The following is a 17,074-nucleotide window of genomic DNA, read 5'->3' as shown; positions in this document are numbered from 1 at the left end:
GGATGCCAAGCCGCTACCATCCAACTCAACAGGTGACAAGTGGTATGGCGGAGGCTGAGGAAAAACATCACAAGTTGGATGACAGTTTGTAAGACTTGACGTGAGCCAATCGCGTGGGATGCTGTCCACTGACATGTGAGGTTGTCATCAAGTCTCCTCAGCCCTACGGCAACGTCGGAGATCGGACGTGCTCCACGTCGACCAAGAATGCTAATTTTGACATCCCATTGCATAGCTAGCTTCTCGGCCAAGGAAGCCAAGCAAGTGGGGAGTCATGATGTTCGTATTTGAAGCTTCTCATGTGATCCTGAGAAGCTTCCAGCAAAAAGAAAAGTGGATATAAAGGCATACAATTCCCGGGTCTTTCTAGATACTCGTGAACATTCACGTCACTAGACCCTCGGGACATACGTTGCGAGATCTTTTAGTCGGATACGAGTATCTCTCAAAGCACCATTCGTCTCCATTCTTCTTCCAACTAGGCTCCTTCATCTGCCAGGTCTTCAATCAAGACTAATACCATCACCACTACAAGCAGCACACAATGCAACTCACCACTCTTCTCACCGGCGCTCTCGCCGTCCTTTCTATTGGCGCCTCCGCCTTGCCCGCCTCCTCCTCCTCTTCCTCATCCGAGTACAACAGCAAACGCGTCCCCACCCTCGGCGGCTTCCGCCTCTCCACCGCCGACACCTGTCCCATGGACCTCAACTCCCATAATTGGGAGTTTTACACGGTCAATTTCGGGGCCGCCTGCGGCGAATGCACCGTACCCAAGAAGCAGTTGACAGGCCCCGTCACGGAGACGTTCGACGCCCGCACCATCAGCGACGCCTACCTCAATCCCAAGTGCCAGATCACGCTGTTCAAGAAGATGGACTGTTCGGATCCGGGTATCGTGAGCGGTAGTGGGTGCTGGGCGCCCGAAGGCGGGATTAAAGCTTATAAGATTACGTGCCCTTGGTGGGAGGAGCCGGCGGCGGGTGCAGAGGAGGGGGGAAGTTGGTTGAGGCCTTGTTATGACTAGACTGGAGGGTTTCTTTGCCTGGGATGAAGGAAGGAAGGAAGAAAGGAAGGGGAGAGGCGGGTGTTGGTGGATGAAGTATCGGGGCTTTTGCGAGTGTGATTGGTGGAAAAGATGGAGTGAAGAGGTCGTGGAGGACAAGGAATTTGGTTACTTGTTTCCTATAAAGACACTTGTTGATGTGGGGATTTTCAGGACGATATGTTTCTGAAGATCGTTATAAAATTGATCTTTTGTCTTTTGGTCACTCTGTTCCTCTCAAGACATCAAGTCATTTCCCTATTCACGACAAGCTTTGGTCGACAATAATATTGTCCATTTCGCTAAGCGGGTAATAATCGGTTTCTCTCCTAAAGTACGTGGAAGTGTCTAGCCAAACGCGGTTGGTTATGTAGATCCAGTCTACAAGCTACCTTTTCGGTGCAGTGCGCAATAGAGGCCCTTGAAGTAGCGAGGCCGTCGATTTATGTTAGGCCCGGGGTTCGATCTGAGTCGAGTTTGATGAAGTATTGAAGGAGTGAAGGGGTTTGGTTTCTGCAAACTACAATCACTGGCCCGGATCTGGGGTGGGAGCTATGTACTTTGTATGAACGGGACCCGCATTCATCGCCGATCCGTGGGTGGGAACCCGGCACTTCGGAGACGTCATGAGTGGGTCAGTGCCGGTGTAAGTCGGCGCGGGCTTCCGAACCGTGGGCAGCACTACACAAGGCCATTCACATGAGATTGGGTTTTTTCGAGAAAGGTGATGTTTTGGGAAGAGAAAGGCAAAGGCGAGGTCAATTCAGTTGACACAGACAGTCGAAAATCACAAGCCTGAACCCTTCCAGGGCACTTCCCCCTCTCCTCCAAACGAGGCCCTATAAAGAAAGCCCTTGTGCGGGGAAGTGCTTCGAATGCACGTCGCGCGCCAACGGTCTCTGAACCGAGGCAACTGAGAGGCTCCCCGTGACCACCAACATGAGAGCCCATCATCATCGCTGACAGGTTGATAGTTTTCTATCAGCGTCAGCGTCATCTTCTCGTTAGCATCCAACTGCAGAAAGAATTGCTGTAGACCAAAAACACCGTGAACACAGCAATCAACAATCTACAAACCCCTCCGCGATTCATCTTCGGACTTTGAGCATCACCTCTCTCGACCTCAATCCCAATAACCACATCCACCTTCCATCCCTCCACGACATCCCAAACCCTCGCTCTCAATCACCATGTCCTCCCCACACCCAACCTCCACCTCTTCACCCCCTCCACATCCCTCCCCCTTCCCCACCCCCACCAAACAATCCCCCATCATCATAATCGGCACCGGCCTCTCCGGCCTCGTCGCCGCCTTTGAGCTCTCGCGCGCCAACCTCCCCTGCCTGCTTCTCGACCAAGAACCCCGCTCCTCCTTAGGCGGACAAGCCTTCTGGTCCTTGGGCGGTCTCTTCCTCGTCGACTCCTCCTTCCAGCGACGCATGGGCATCCGCGACTCGCGCGCCCTCGCCCTGCGCGACTGGTTATCCTCTGCGCAATTCGACAAGCTCGAGAAGGAAGATTACTGGCCGCGCAAATGGGCCGAGGCCTTTGTCGAGTTCGCGACGGACGAGATGGAAGAGTATGTGAAAGCGAGGGGATTGGGGTTTTTGGTGAATGTTGGGTGGGCGGAACGTGGAGATGGAAGGGGAACGGGGGGACATGGGAATAGTGTACCGAGGTTTCATGTCAGTTGGGGGACGGGGCCGGAGGTCGTAAGGGTTTTTAAGGAGCCGGTGGAGAAGAAGGAAAGGGAGGGAGTGGTGGAGATGAGGTTTCGGCATTGTGTGGATGAGATTGTGGTTGATGAAGCTACGGGACGGGCGGTAGGAGTGAAGGGGAGGGTTTTGGAAGAGGAGGAGGAGGAGGAGGAGGGGTTGGCGAGGGGGATGAGCAGTTCGAGGGTGGCGACGGGGGAGTTTGAGATTCGTGGTGCGGCAGTGATCATTGCTAGTGGAGGGATCGGAGGGAATCTGGAGAAGGTCAAGAAGAATTGGCCGATTGATCGGCTGGGCCCAAAAGTGCCGGCGACCATGGTCATGGGCGTGCCGGCGCATGTGGACGGGCGGATGATTGATATTGCGGAGGGCGTGGGCGCAAGCGTGATTAACAAGGACAGGATGTGGCATTACACGGAAGGACTCAAAAACTGGGATCCCATCTGGCCAGGGCACGGGATTCGAGTGCTGCCGGCACCGTCTTCGCTCTGGCTGGACGCCACAGGCAAGAGACTGCCTCCGTTCCTGTTCCCGGGGTGCGACACGCTGGGCACCCTGAAGCACATCTGCAGCACGGGGTACGACTACTCGTGGTTCATCTGCAACCGCACCATTGCAGCGCGGGAGTTTGCGCTTTCGGGATCGGAGCAGAACCCGGACCTCACCAACAAGAGCATCGTGCAGACGCTGTGGCAGCGCGTCTTCAGCTCCAACGGCACCGTTCCTGTGCAGAACTTCATCAAGCATGGCGAGGACTTCGTCGTGAAAGACAACCTCGAGGACCTGGTGGCCGGGATGAACGAGCTCATGGAAAAGACGGGCGGTGTCCGTCTCGATTACGCCGCGATCAAGGAGGAAGTCGAGGCACGAGACAGCCAGTTCGACAACCCGTACTCCAAGGACGCGCAGGCGATGCTCATCAACAGCACAAGGAATTACTGGCCGGATCGGAGAAGCCGTGTGGCGCCGCCGCACAAGTTGTTGGATAAAAAGCACGGCCCGCTGATTGCGGTCCGGATGAATCTGCTTACGAGGAAGACGCTGGGTGGCATCGAGACGAACTTGAGCAGTAATGTCATGCGGACGAATGGCACTCCTTTCCCGGGCTTGTACGCGGTTGGAGAGGCGGCAGGGTTTGGGGGTGGTGGTGTCCATGGCTATAATTCTCTCGAGGGAACATTCTTGGGAGGATGTATCTTCTCTGGTAGAGCGGCTGGTCGGGCTATTGTTGAAGAGGTTCTGGGAACAACTGGCTTGCAAGCGAAGCTTTGAATGGGATCTTGGGGGATCGCGGTGTCAAGGGTGAGTCCACAAAGTATTGGAAAAGTCACTTCAATTGAAAGTTTGGCATGGTTTCAGGTCACGATGAACTTGGCACAATAAGGAAAGAAGCGAATTTTTTTTTTTTTTTTTCTTTTTCGTTTTTTTTTTTTTTTTTTTTTTTTTTTTTTTTTTGGTTTTAGGAAAGGCCTTCAAAGAATATTCGAACGGAGCGAACAGAATAGCAAAGCGATATGAAAATAACCGGCAATCCGAAAGTCAACTTCCGCCTCACAACAGAATCATACCCTCCAACTTGACTTTTATCCTTCTCGTGTCCTACTTTACAGTACTGCTATTAACCAATTTTGCCCGTTTTCCAACTGCCGCACTTGTCATTCTCGTCCTTCATAGTTCCTACTCATCCGCATTCCGTCATCTCTCCTTGCCTCCCTGGCCTCTCTCGCTGAAAAGGCTGCAACAGCTTATAGCCTTCGAATATCTCTCCCTCCTTTTGGTTGGTAACTTCTTTTTTTGGTGGTTGTTTTCTTTTTTTGTTCAATCAAAATGGATGACGCCTGCGTGACCGTGGTAGAGCGAATGGGAAGAGCGTAAGTAATGGGAGAAAAACAAGGTGATTGTGAAAAAGAAGGTACAATTCATAACAGTTTTGGGGTGAGCTCGAAGACATCAACCCTAGCGACAGGTTGTGTATGTTGACTGCAATCGTGGGGTCTGTTGGCGAAGCATCTTGAGAAGTCCGGCTCGACTGTGGAAGGAAACAAGCTTGAGATCTCTCTAGTATCCATCCTTGGTCTGGTCAAATTGCCGTCGTTGTTCCCTGGTTGGGTATCTCTGGACCTCCGCCCATGAGACACCGGCATTCATCGAGTCCGGGAGTCGTACAAGTTTGAAACGCTTGAACACGCCGTTGTTCTTGTTCGTACCGAACTTATGATTAACGACCTCGTAGAGCCCATCATATCGAATGCCAACTGTAGGGTAGATGGGGCTGCGGCGGGGATCACAAGTGGTTCCTGCGTGTCGCAATACCCGCACTGGCTTATGCGTCTCGAGCGCTTTCTCTAAACTTCTTGTCGCGTTGCTGATTTTGGGTTTCAAAGGGTCGGCATTCTCTGCACTTTTGTCCGCGCTATACCAAAGCTCGGTGCCCTTGTCCTCGTTCAGGTCCCGGTAAACCGAGGTCGCCGATACAACGATAGAGTAGGTTCCCAGATTAGGGTTGCCGGTAATGCCCGCCTGAGGCGCACCGTGAGCTCCATGAAAGAGAGCAGCCTTCTGGTACGGCCACCAAGCACCGGGAGTGTGGTCGTTGTGGCCAAAAACCTTTGCGTTGCGTTTCTTGTTATGGTAGCGAGGATCCAAAAATAAAACAGCTCGACCTTTCTTGGTCGTCTTGCGAGCCAAGCCGTGCATGATGCCCTCGAGGCCCCAGATTGGATGGGAAACGGGGGGGAGTTTGACAACTTCTGTGTGATCGGAAGAGCTGGTGTCATGGCTTTGTTTACCCTTTTTGCTGGATGTCGCAATAGCGGGACCCAGATCATCTGCCTCGATTTCTTCTTCTTCTCCGTCATCTGTAAAGCCCTTACCCCATTCTTCGGCGTTGTATTGCTCCAGTACTTCTCTAGCCAGTAGCAACAGGTCTGGGGCTGCTTTCTTCAAGGATTCCATGCCAGGGCCCAGATAGAACCCGAGCGCCGTATCGAGACTATACTTGTCCTTAAAATCTGGCTTTGGCTCTACGTCATGTTTAAGAAAAAGCAGGAAGGCGCGCATGCTTTTGGTGTACCTTTTTACTTCTTTTTCCGAGGGTTTAAACGGCCGGGTCTTGTCTGTCCTTGTCATGGAGTAAAGCATTTTGAGCTGTTTGACTCCCTCCTCAACAGAGTCAACCCAGACACTAGCTGTGTTTTCGTCTGCGGGGGTAGCATCAACCGTCGGCTGAGTCATTTCGATGTCCTGGTCGGTATCATTATCGGTTACCGGGGAAGGAAGATGTGTCGGAGTGGCGTTTGAAGGTAGATTTGAAGCCCGGGGAGTTAAAATTTGGCCAGAAGCCTCACCGGGAGACTCCATGTCGACTACCGGAACTCGGGTTTGCACTTGTGGTGCTGATGAAATGGTAAGAAGGGCGCCGACTGCGTCGGACGGCACTTTGAGTTTCGGCGCAGGGCGTATTTTCTGTTTCTGATACGAGTTAGCAAGGACAGGATTGGGTGGATGGTTGGGACATGCATCGAACTTGTAAAAGTATGCGCATTCCTCCAGAAGAATCACGGGGGGGTAAGATGGCGATCGAATAAAGGAATCGCACTGATGGGTGGGCAAGCCGGAGTGAAGGGTAATGATTTAGGGAGAAGATGAAAGCAAAGTGATGATGGAGTGACTTACGCCGGAAGAATTCTTGATACCGGTACGTCCACGGTTCTTGGATACCATTTTACCTCTAGACGAGGTAGGTGACAGCAACGAATGCTTCCTTTTGTGCGAATCGCAACCAAGCTTGTGGTTTTGTTTAGGTTGCTCCTTCATTTTTTTTTTTTTTTTTTTTTTTTGGAAGGGGTTTTATAGTTTGTAGTGGGATGCTGCGTGTTTAAAGCCGCAGTTTCAATTGTAAGTGCAAGAGCGATTAGAGTGCCGCACTGAAGTTGCAGTACCCGTGGGATGAATCAAGGTCGTCTCGGCAACAGGCAGCACCGCAACGCGTGAACAATCAGTCCTCTTGTTGTGATGAATTGATGCGATGGAATAGTATATATCGTCACTCGTCAAGCGACGAGTTGCGTATGTAGTTGAGCAATTGAGTTTTAAGTGTTGTGGATGAATTGTAGGTCTCGAGTGTACTCGTTGTATATATAAACTCTTCTGTTCGATGTTTGCGCTCCTACTTCCGAGTACGGGACGATGCTATCAAATGGCAGACACCTTCAAGTCGACAGGAAACGCTCGACGATTTCACAGTTAAAATGGTCAATATTTTATCTGACCTTTGTGGTAGCTTCTCATGTCCTTGTCATGTGGAAGCGATGCTATACATCACTGTGCATGTGCATCTAACGGTTCTGAATGCAGACGTCAGTCGTGCAAGTGTGAGTGATGATTCTCCAGTACTGATGTATGCAATGTGGTGCGTGAATGAACTTGGATGGGTAGAGAGGAGTGTGCTGCGATGATTGTGTAACTGGCGCGACGAGAGGGGTTTGATAAAAGGTATAATGTGACGGGAAGTGTAACAAAGGATGCAATCGGAGTTGTAGAATAAGATGGGATAAATGAAAGAAGAAAAGGGATAGAATAATAGGCGTAAGATGCGGGATTGGTCAGTAACTTATACTTGGGAAAAGTGGGTAATGTAACGTTGCACTAAAATATATTTTCTAGCTAGCTTAGCTGAGAAGTAATGTAACGTTGCATTAAATGTTTCTGTTGGGCTTACTATATATATTATATAATATTATATAGATATAACGGATTTACAGGTCTATATTATACTTTACGAATATAAGCAACTATATATAGGTAATATATAATATATATATATACCTGTTAGGTGACAAATCCTCCTCGCCTGGGTCTATACACACTAGGCTATACCGAGCCGGATTCGGCTCAGCGCAGCCCGATATAATATAGAGCAAGTATAGATAGTTATAGAAGGATCCGTCACACTAATAGACTCTCTTCTTCAATTAATTATTATTTACAACCAGAAATTCTTATTCAATAATACTATTTATTAATATAAAATTTAAATTATAATTAACTATAGTTCCTTAAAATAAATCCGTTACTTAATAACGAATCCACTACGCATTAATCCCTTTAACGAATCCGTCACTTACCGGATTCTTCTTTTAAAATAAATCTATTAATAACAAATCCGTTACTTAATAAAATAGTAACTACAATCTCAACTCCCCGTAATACTATAACAAATAATTTCCATAACTTTAAAATCGAACTAATCTTTTACCTCTTTATTACTTATAAATTATTCCTTATTTATATTATATCTCTTTATTCCCCCGGAATCGCATCCTACAATACTAAAGTAAAATAACGTCTATTTAAACAAAAGCCGATACTAAGAGAGCCAATAGCCTCTACAAACTATACAAGCAGCATCCTTATTACCCAATATAAGTAAATATCAATAGTCACAATATTAGAGTTTTCGATTACTATAAATAAATTCAATACCAACCTAATAATTACACTAAATACACTACCAACAACGAACCTTTTAATAATAGCGATAATTCTATTTACTTTCCCTACTAGACTACCAATTATAAAATACTTAAAAAACATCTTTACTCTATCCTCACAAAATACAATAAATTTATTATTAATATACAAATTAACCAAACTCTCACTACTTAAAGTATAAGAAGTAAAATAATTAGAATAAGCGCAAAGAAAATAATTTTAACCCTATACTAAATTAAACCTTTTTACCCAATTATAACGAATTAAATTTAAAATATTAAAGGCAAAGGAAAGGAAGTTCAAATATAATTAGGAATAAACTTTTTACTATCTAATAATCTAATCTACCTTACTAATACCGAACGGATACGAATCGATCTTATACAATTTAATAAATCCATTAGAAAGTATTTAAAGGATTTTATATATATTTAAAGTTAGTTAAATATAATAAAATCTATATAGAGAACTCTTCTCGAAGGATCTAATCCTAAAAAGGAAATAAATCCGACCCTATACTAAATATCGCCCGTAATATTCTAAGTATTATTAATTATTACTATATAAAAGAATTTAATATTAATACCGGTATTTTAGTTCTTTATTGATATTATATTAGTAATTATACGCCCGATTCTTATACTAATAATTTAGCCTATACTAAGGGTCCGGTTTTATTTAAAAAACGTTAAAGAAGACCGTTAAATTACTTAGAGAATTAAGTCCTAAGCAAATCTAGCCGTTTTATTACTCTTACTACGTATTTAAACGAAATATTAAACCTTACTATCTTTTACTATAATAAGAATATTTGAAATATATATTCTTAAATCTTTTAATAATAAATATTACCGTCCTACTATTAAAGCGATACTATAGGAAATTAAAATATAAAATAATATTAAATTTAATACTTTTATACTTAATACTAAAAAAAGTAACTCTAATATTATAATAAAAGATTATCTATCTAATAATTCTACTATTCCTAATAAATTACTTAATACTTTTAATAAAATAAACTTTAAAGGAAAAACCTCAACTAAACTATCAACAAATTCAACTATACCCAAAACCAAAAATAAAATTGGCGAATCCGCTATTTACCTAGTGGAAATAAACGTTAAAAACGCTAATACTAAAATCGGACGTTAGAATAACATTCCTACAAATATTTCTACAATCCTTATTACTTACAATAACTTCGTACCCCTAAGAATTAACTAAAGTATATTATTACTAAGGATTCCCCTAAATTTCCTTCTTAACGGTTTCTTCCCCGGATTTTAGTAACTTAATAATATTATAGGGTAATTTAGGTACACCTATCCTTATAGGGTTATATATCTACCTTATAATTATCCAATATACTTCTACTTAGGATAGGGAATAGGTTTATATAAGTATTTAAGTATTCTTAACTACCCAACTAATTTCTCTACCAGTCTATTAACTCCCTTAATTAAATTTAGAAGAAATAATAATAATAATAGAAAACCACTTTAATAGGGAATTGCTAATATTTTTAATAATTCTAATAATCTTAATAGCTTTAAGAATTCTTATAATAGAGAATAACCTCTATTACCTCCCTTCTAAAATTTAACCTTTTTAAATAGAAGGCCCCCTAACGGTCCCTTAGGTCTACTATTTATAACCCTAGGTTATTATAGCGCCAGCCCTCCTAATAATATTCAAATAACTAATAATAATTAAAAAACGTAGGAGATTAGTATATTTTAACTTAATACTCCCTATAATAAATATTAAAGCTATAATATTTTCTATTTAGGAAAGGTCTTATACTATTAAAATTTCTTCAATTAGAAAGTAAATTATGAAATAGACGCCAAAGGCAGTCTAAATTATTTCCTAAAAATACTTTCTTATTTCCAAAATTTATTAAAAGGTAAAATTATAATATAGTAAACCTCTAAATTATTAACCGAAAATTATAAGACTTATATAAAATCCTTCGAAATTTTATTCTAACTAATAAATATACAATTTAAAATTAACCTAAGCGAAGCGGCTTTATAATTATAGAAGAACTAGTTTACCAAGGCGCGCAACGCCCGTAAGAAGTCTATTCGTATATTCGCCGGTTATTTATTCTATTATATTTAGAGATAGAATAATATTACTAATTATTAATAACTATACTATTTTTATATTAACCTATATCCTACTTTAAAGGGCTTAATAAATAAACTATTTACAAATAATATTAAAGAGTAATACTTATACTTTATAAATAAAAAAATAGAGATATAATAGGAAGCGTTCTAGAAGTAATATATTAAACTAACTATTTATTTTAAATATAAGGACGAAAAAATCACTAAAGATTACAATAAAGAAAATACGTACTAGGGAGGATCCAATTCTTATTAAAAAGATTCGTCGTATAGCTACTATTTTTTATAGGGTTATAATAGAGGATATTAGAATTGAAAATTAAATAAATAATATTAATAAAATAAATAAAATAAAGAGGAAAATAATTATAAATAAGACGAACATTATCGAAGAAATAGTAGGCGTAATAATTAATATTAAGAACACTTTTATTAACGAAAGACTAATAGTAATAATAATTTATACTTCTAAAATTATTATTATTTCTATAAGGACGTACCTAATTTAAAAAAGAAGGTTAAGGAATTTAAGGAGTCTAATTATATTATTATTAATAAAAGAAAAAAAATAAAAAAAAAGTAATAAATTTTATATATAATATTAAGGATATTTTAAATAAAAAAGAGAATTATACAACTAAATTTAATATAATACTAGCCGAATTTACTAATTAAATTAAATACTATTAAACTCTAATTAACCTTAATAAAATAAAGGAAGATAAACTAATTAATTATACTAATTAATCCTAAATTAAAACAAACCTCCTTATAATCAATAAATATAATTTATTAGATACTAAGGAAAATACTAACCTCGCTTTCTAAAAATATTAAATTATCGAAGCGAATCCTATATTAATTACCAAACTAACGCGCATTCTATATAAAATAACCTACCTAACTATACCTATTAATAAAGACTTAGATAGTCCGGAGGTTAATATTTATTTAGATTTAGGAATATCCAATATTCTAATTAACAAAAAATTTATTTATAAATTTACTAAAAACCCGTACTTCTTTCCTATAGCCGGTTTTCGAATTAACGGCATTTTAAGTAGTAAGGAAATTATGGAATAAGTAAAATTTAATTTCTATATACAAAGACACATTTAAAGAATATAAATTAATAAATACTTTCCCGTCCGAATTAATATTATAACTAACCTCGTACCCTATTTATTATTCGGAATTTATTTCCTTATTAATTATAAAATAATTTTCGACTTTATATTAGGAGAAATCCGCTTTCATTTAATCTATAATATAAAAATAAAAGGTTAGGCTTTTAGAAAAATTAAAATAAAATATTATACTTAAATTTATAAAGAATTAATATATTTAATAATAGAAGTATTATAAATAGCTTTATACAAAGTAATATTAATTTAAAAAGTAGTAGTGCCTACTTTCACTAAAATATAAATCCCTATTTAATATATTAATTTATTTTAAAACCTACAAAAATTCGACTTAAAGGCTTATAACTTCTAAGCCGACTATAATAACATCCTTAATCATACTGTTACCTACTGTATAATAAAGAATATTATAATTTTAAACCGTGCTATATAGCCTATTATTATTAAAATCTATAAAACCGTTAAATATATCTACAAATATATAGGGGACGAATTTAATATATTAATAAATAATTATAATCTCGACTACTTTATACCTACTATCTAAATTAAGCTCACTCTAAACTAATATATAATATTTCTTAATAAGGAAGATCGGTAAACGGTAATAATAATTAAAGAGGCGGATTTAAATACGCTAACTCCCCCTTAGAAACTAGAATTATTATTATTATTATTATTAGTCTTATACACGCTAACTATATACATAGTCCGCCCAGTGGGCACGCAGTACTACTTCGCTTATAATCGGTAGGAAAAACCGTACTGTAATAGCCGGGTAAAAACCCTCTACTTCACTATTATAATAGCGCTATATTAGCTCCGTACCTTCCTAATTTCCTTCCTCTCAGTATAACCTTACTGTTATAACCGAAGTTATAAATTTGTATTATATACGTAGCCGACCCGGCTCTAATTTATAACCGTCTTTCCTTCGTCTTCCTACTGTAGTTTCTTTATAATTAGCGGTCTTTTATCCTATTTTTCCTCAATTATATTATTTTAAACCGCCTAAATATTTCTATAAAGGAAACCTCGACCTAACTCTCTCCTTCCTTCCCTTCTTTCTTTTTTATACTATATTACTACCTTCACTATATTATATTTATATTTTAACTAAATCCGCTACTGCTATTCGCCCGTACTTAACCCGAACCGATATTACTATTACTTTACAATACCGTATAAGAAATTTAATAGCGCCATTAAAAAGATGTTTATTTTAAAGGCGGCTAAGGCCGTAAAAATTATAATTTCCTCTAATAATTCGGAAAGCAGCGCTATTTTAAATATAATACCTCCTAATATTAACTCTATTAATTCACTATATAATAATACCCCTATTAAACCTATTACCTTCGAAAAAGTTCGGAAATACTTATTAAAGAAAATACTAAAGAAGAAAAACGCTACTATAAAGTACTTCTAGACTCCTACGAACTATAAATAGTATAAAATTTATATCCGTAGGCTCTAATGTACCCTCCTTTTAATTTACTAGAATATAACCGCCTTTAAAATTACTTTTAATTAGGTTTAATATTTCTAAAATTCCTATAAATATCCGTACTATTACCGTAGTATTTTTATTTCTAATCCATAAAATAATCTATCCCTTTACTCCTTACTATAAATATTAATTATAAAAAAAGACCAAGGAATACCTAAATACTAAATTTACTCCTCTAGTATATACCTTTATTAAAACTATTATAGTTCTATATAATTATAATACTATTAAAAACAATTTTAAAATTTTTATTAATAAGATAAAGGTTATAGCCGTTATATAGGTTATAGCGGACTATATCGGTATTAAACCCTCCTCTATTAGTAATTTCCTAATTTCTAATTTAATAACTATAATTAAATCTCCTATTAAAAAAAGAAAATTTACTTATATTACTATTAATACCTTTACGAACCTTACTATACTTTATAATAATATTACTATAATTCGTCTCTATATTATAAAAATTAAAGAATCTATCTACCTTCTTTCTAATAAAATTAATATAACTATTATTAATATTATATATATTAGTAAAAGAATAATAATAGTCCGTACTAAATAGAATAACTTTAATACCTACCTTTCTATTATAAATACCCTATATCACTCCTATATTAATATTTCTACTAACCTCCTTTATACAATTTACTAATATCGAATAAACTATCTATAATATTTATAATTATATTTTAATTATAAGTCTAATCGATAATTCGACTTCTATTCGGCCCCGCTATAATATAAAAATAATATTTACTAGCATTATTACTAAAGATTTCAATAAGGATAATAATAAAGGTTCCGACTTAGAGAATAATTATAATCTTAAGGAAATTAAAGTTTATAGTAATACTAATACAATATTAAATAGTAGTAATATAGAATAATTAATTCCCTAATTCCCCTAATTTAATTATAATTTAATTTTCCTCCAAGATTACCTTTAATATATCTAATATACGTCTAATTAACTTCTTATCAGTTCTAATACAATTCTATTCTAATTTAATAATTACCGGCTTCGGCTGGGTCTTTTATATATATAATTAAATATATTAATTTATATTCCCAAACATCTTTTCTATTTCCTTCGCCTTCTTAATTTTAATTACTAATTTATATTTTTATAACCTCCTTAATTATAGGGCCTATTTTAAAATCTATTCTATATTCATTTCAAATTTATTATAGAATTCCTCCTTATTTATCGGCTATATAAATATATTTTCGCCCCAAAGTTAAATTTATTCTATCTCCTAATATTCTAATACTAAATATTTAAATATCTCCTTCCTTATACTATATTAGTAATATAATATTATTATTTTTAATACTTTTCTTTCGAAAAGGAATATTTATAGGCCTATCTTCCTAATTTTCGCCTATATTAGTAAGGAACTTATTACCTTCAATAAATAATATAATATAGAATTTTCGTCCGTATTAAACTATATATAATATTATAATATAATTCCGTTAAATTATATTCGCGCCTTTATAATACTAAAGTATTTTCTCTTCCTTATAATTTTTATTACTTTTATATACTACCTTACTACCTACTCCCTCCTTATTGCTTCTTTTAATTATTTTTCTTTCTCCCCTAATATAAATTCTTTTACTTCTTCCTATAATACTAATATATCTTTAAATAATACTTATTATATAGCTTATTCGGCCTTCGCTTTACTATTAATTAATATTAGGTTTAATAAATATTATATTTTTTAATTCTAAACTTTAGCTACTACTTATACTAATATACCCTATATAAAGGCCGTAGTTAGAGAGTAAATTAACCGCTCCTCAAATACCCGGACTCTTTTATTAAAATAAAGGTTAAAGGGGGGGTAAAAGGTCTCCGTTTCGAGGCTAAACGTTAATATTATTTTATATATATTAGAAACTACCTATAAGTAATTATTTTAAATCGCGGTTAAATCCTACGCTAATCCGCGGGGTTCCTTTATTAATTCTATTAGCATATAGTAAATTAATATATTATAAGCTATTACCGCCCTAATTACCTTAGTATAAACCTTTTACGCTCGTACGAAGCTATATCCCTATATTTTCACTATAATTTACACTAGGGCGTATACTTATATCGATATCTTCTTTTTTACTATTTAGAAGTACGTTCTATAAATAAATTTATAATTAAATTATATACTTAGGAACTATATTATTTCTATAAGTATTAATTAATAACCTCTTAGGTTAATTATCTTTTATTTAAACTATTATATTTATATAAAGTAAATAAATTTTAATTTTACTACTTCGAACTCTATTCTCCTTTTTATTGCCTATTTATAGCAAATTCTCTATATAATTATAAGTTTTTTATAATTCTCTTTTATTAACTTTAAAAAGATTAGAATATTAGTATTATTAGCGAATCCTACTATAATAGTACCTTTAAACCTTTTTAATACTTTATATAATATTATAATAAAGAGGAGGAATAAGATTAGAGAGAGGGGGGAATTTTATAATACCCCCGCGGCTATATAGAACTTCCTTAATATTGCCCTATTAAAATAAAAACTACCTATTCTATTTAATAAAAAATTTACTATCTAATATAAGAGTTATATTAGTAATCCTTTTTCTTAAAGCGTATATAGGAGCTATTTATAATTTACCTAATTGAATATCCTTTTAAAATTAAAGAAAAATAGTAATATAACCGTTCTTAATTCCTATATTATATATACTATCTTTATTATAATTCTTATTACGAATTTAATTAATTTCCTTTTCTAATTTCCTATTTAGTCCTTAAGTAGAAGTTTATATTCCTCTGCTATAAATGTAAGCCGTTCTATAATTATAACTTTTAATATTTTACTTATATAGTTTAATAGGGTAATAAGCTTCTATATACCTATAGTCTTTTATTATACTACCGTTTTATTAAATTTCTTTAGGACTATTACCTTAGTATATCGTTATTATATTAAAAACGATCCGAATATAAAGTTCCCTATTATTATTACTATTAAAGCCTTTATTAATTTATATTTATATACTTTAAAAAACTTATTAAAAATCTAATTACTCCTTAATATTTTATTAAGTACTATCCGCCGTATTGTCTTTACTATATTGTTAGTACTAACTATATAATTTATTATTAATTAAATTTCTTATTCTATATATTAATCTAATAAATAATCCGTTAATATATTAACCGCCGGGAAGAACCTTTCCGCTAGGACTTCTACCTTATTTTTATAACTCTTTAATTCCTTATTATTACCTTCGTAGTATAATACTAGTATTTTAAGTAATTCGGATAGTAAATAGCTACGTATTCTTCCCTATTATTCTAATACCTATAATTTTTTTAAATCCCTAAACGTATCTTCTACAAATATATACTACTATTTTATTTATATAAATTATATAACCTTATTCTATTTCTATTTCACTTTATTTAATTCCCGTCTCCCTATTAGTATTCTCTTTAACCTCTATATACAGGCCGCCCTTCTTATATATTTAATTACTTCCCTTATATTTTTATTCTATTAATTAGCTTTTTTATTAACGCCTCTCTTCTATTTCGGAACTGCCTCGTTTATAATTTTAATTAATTAAAATATTAATCAATTCGCTACTCCCTTTAATTCCTTTACTATTAAAATTATTTATAGGATTATAATATATTCGTTAGTAAATTCCTTAACCTTCCTGGTATTTATAAATACTTAACTATATCCTATATTGTCCTCCTTCGGCTCCTTTACAATTCTAGTATAAATAATTACTAATTACGTTTAATAATTCGATTTAATAAATACTCTATCTTCTATTATTTAATATATAATATATAGTAATTCCGTAATTTAAGTATAATCGATCGTACTATAGAGTTCGCCTTTTATTATATTCTCCAATCTTATTAATTCGTTATATAATATTATAAAAATTAATTAGTAATTAATTGCTAATATTAAAAGTATTCTACTACTTTAATTCTCCCTCCTATAAATATTTTAATTCGGGTAATAAAAGTT

The 17,074-nt window shown here is 35.8% G+C and overlaps 3 protein-coding genes across 3 annotated transcripts; 2 read left to right on the top strand and 1 right to left on the bottom strand.

Annotated features, from left to right (window-relative positions):
- Window positions 1–213: 213 nt before the first annotated feature.
- B0T23DRAFT_232208 (uncharacterized protein) lies at window positions 214–1,115 on the top strand. The gene has a single exon (XM_062833905.1). It carries the CDS (start codon window positions 545–547, stop codon window positions 1,025–1,027), a length of 483 nt encoding a protein of 160 aa, XP_062689274.1. The 5' UTR covers window positions 214–544; the 3' UTR covers window positions 1,028–1,115.
- An 853-nt stretch (window positions 1,116–1,968) lies between these two features.
- On the top strand, window positions 1,969–4,153 carry B0T23DRAFT_456503 (fumarate reductase/succinate dehydrogenase flavoprotein). Its single transcript, XM_062841264.1, has one exon. The coding sequence runs from the start codon at window positions 2,236–2,238 to the stop codon at window positions 4,030–4,032; it is 1,797 nt and encodes a 598-aa protein (XP_062689273.1). The 5' UTR covers window positions 1,969–2,235; the 3' UTR covers window positions 4,033–4,153.
- A 665-nt stretch (window positions 4,154–4,818) lies between these two features.
- On the bottom strand, window positions 4,819–6,483 carry B0T23DRAFT_324262 (PUA-like domain-containing protein; the record flags this gene model as incomplete). Its single annotated transcript, XM_062835412.1, has 2 exons — window positions 4,819–6,231; window positions 6,436–6,483. The coding sequence occupies 2 exons, from the start codon at window positions 6,481–6,483 to the stop codon at window positions 4,819–4,821; spliced, it is 1,461 nt and encodes a 486-aa protein (XP_062689272.1).
- Between the last annotated feature and the right edge of the window lie 10,591 nt (window positions 6,484–17,074).

This window comes from Neurospora hispaniola, assembly GCF_033458365.1.
Source record: "Neurospora hispaniola strain FGSC 10403 chromosome Unknown B0T23scaffold_8, whole genome shotgun sequence".
Classification (NCBI taxonomy): Eukaryota; Fungi; Ascomycota; class Sordariomycetes; order Sordariales; family Sordariaceae; genus Neurospora; species Neurospora hispaniola.
Note: the sequence above shows the minus strand (reverse complement) of the source record. Positions and strands in the feature narration are given on the sequence as shown.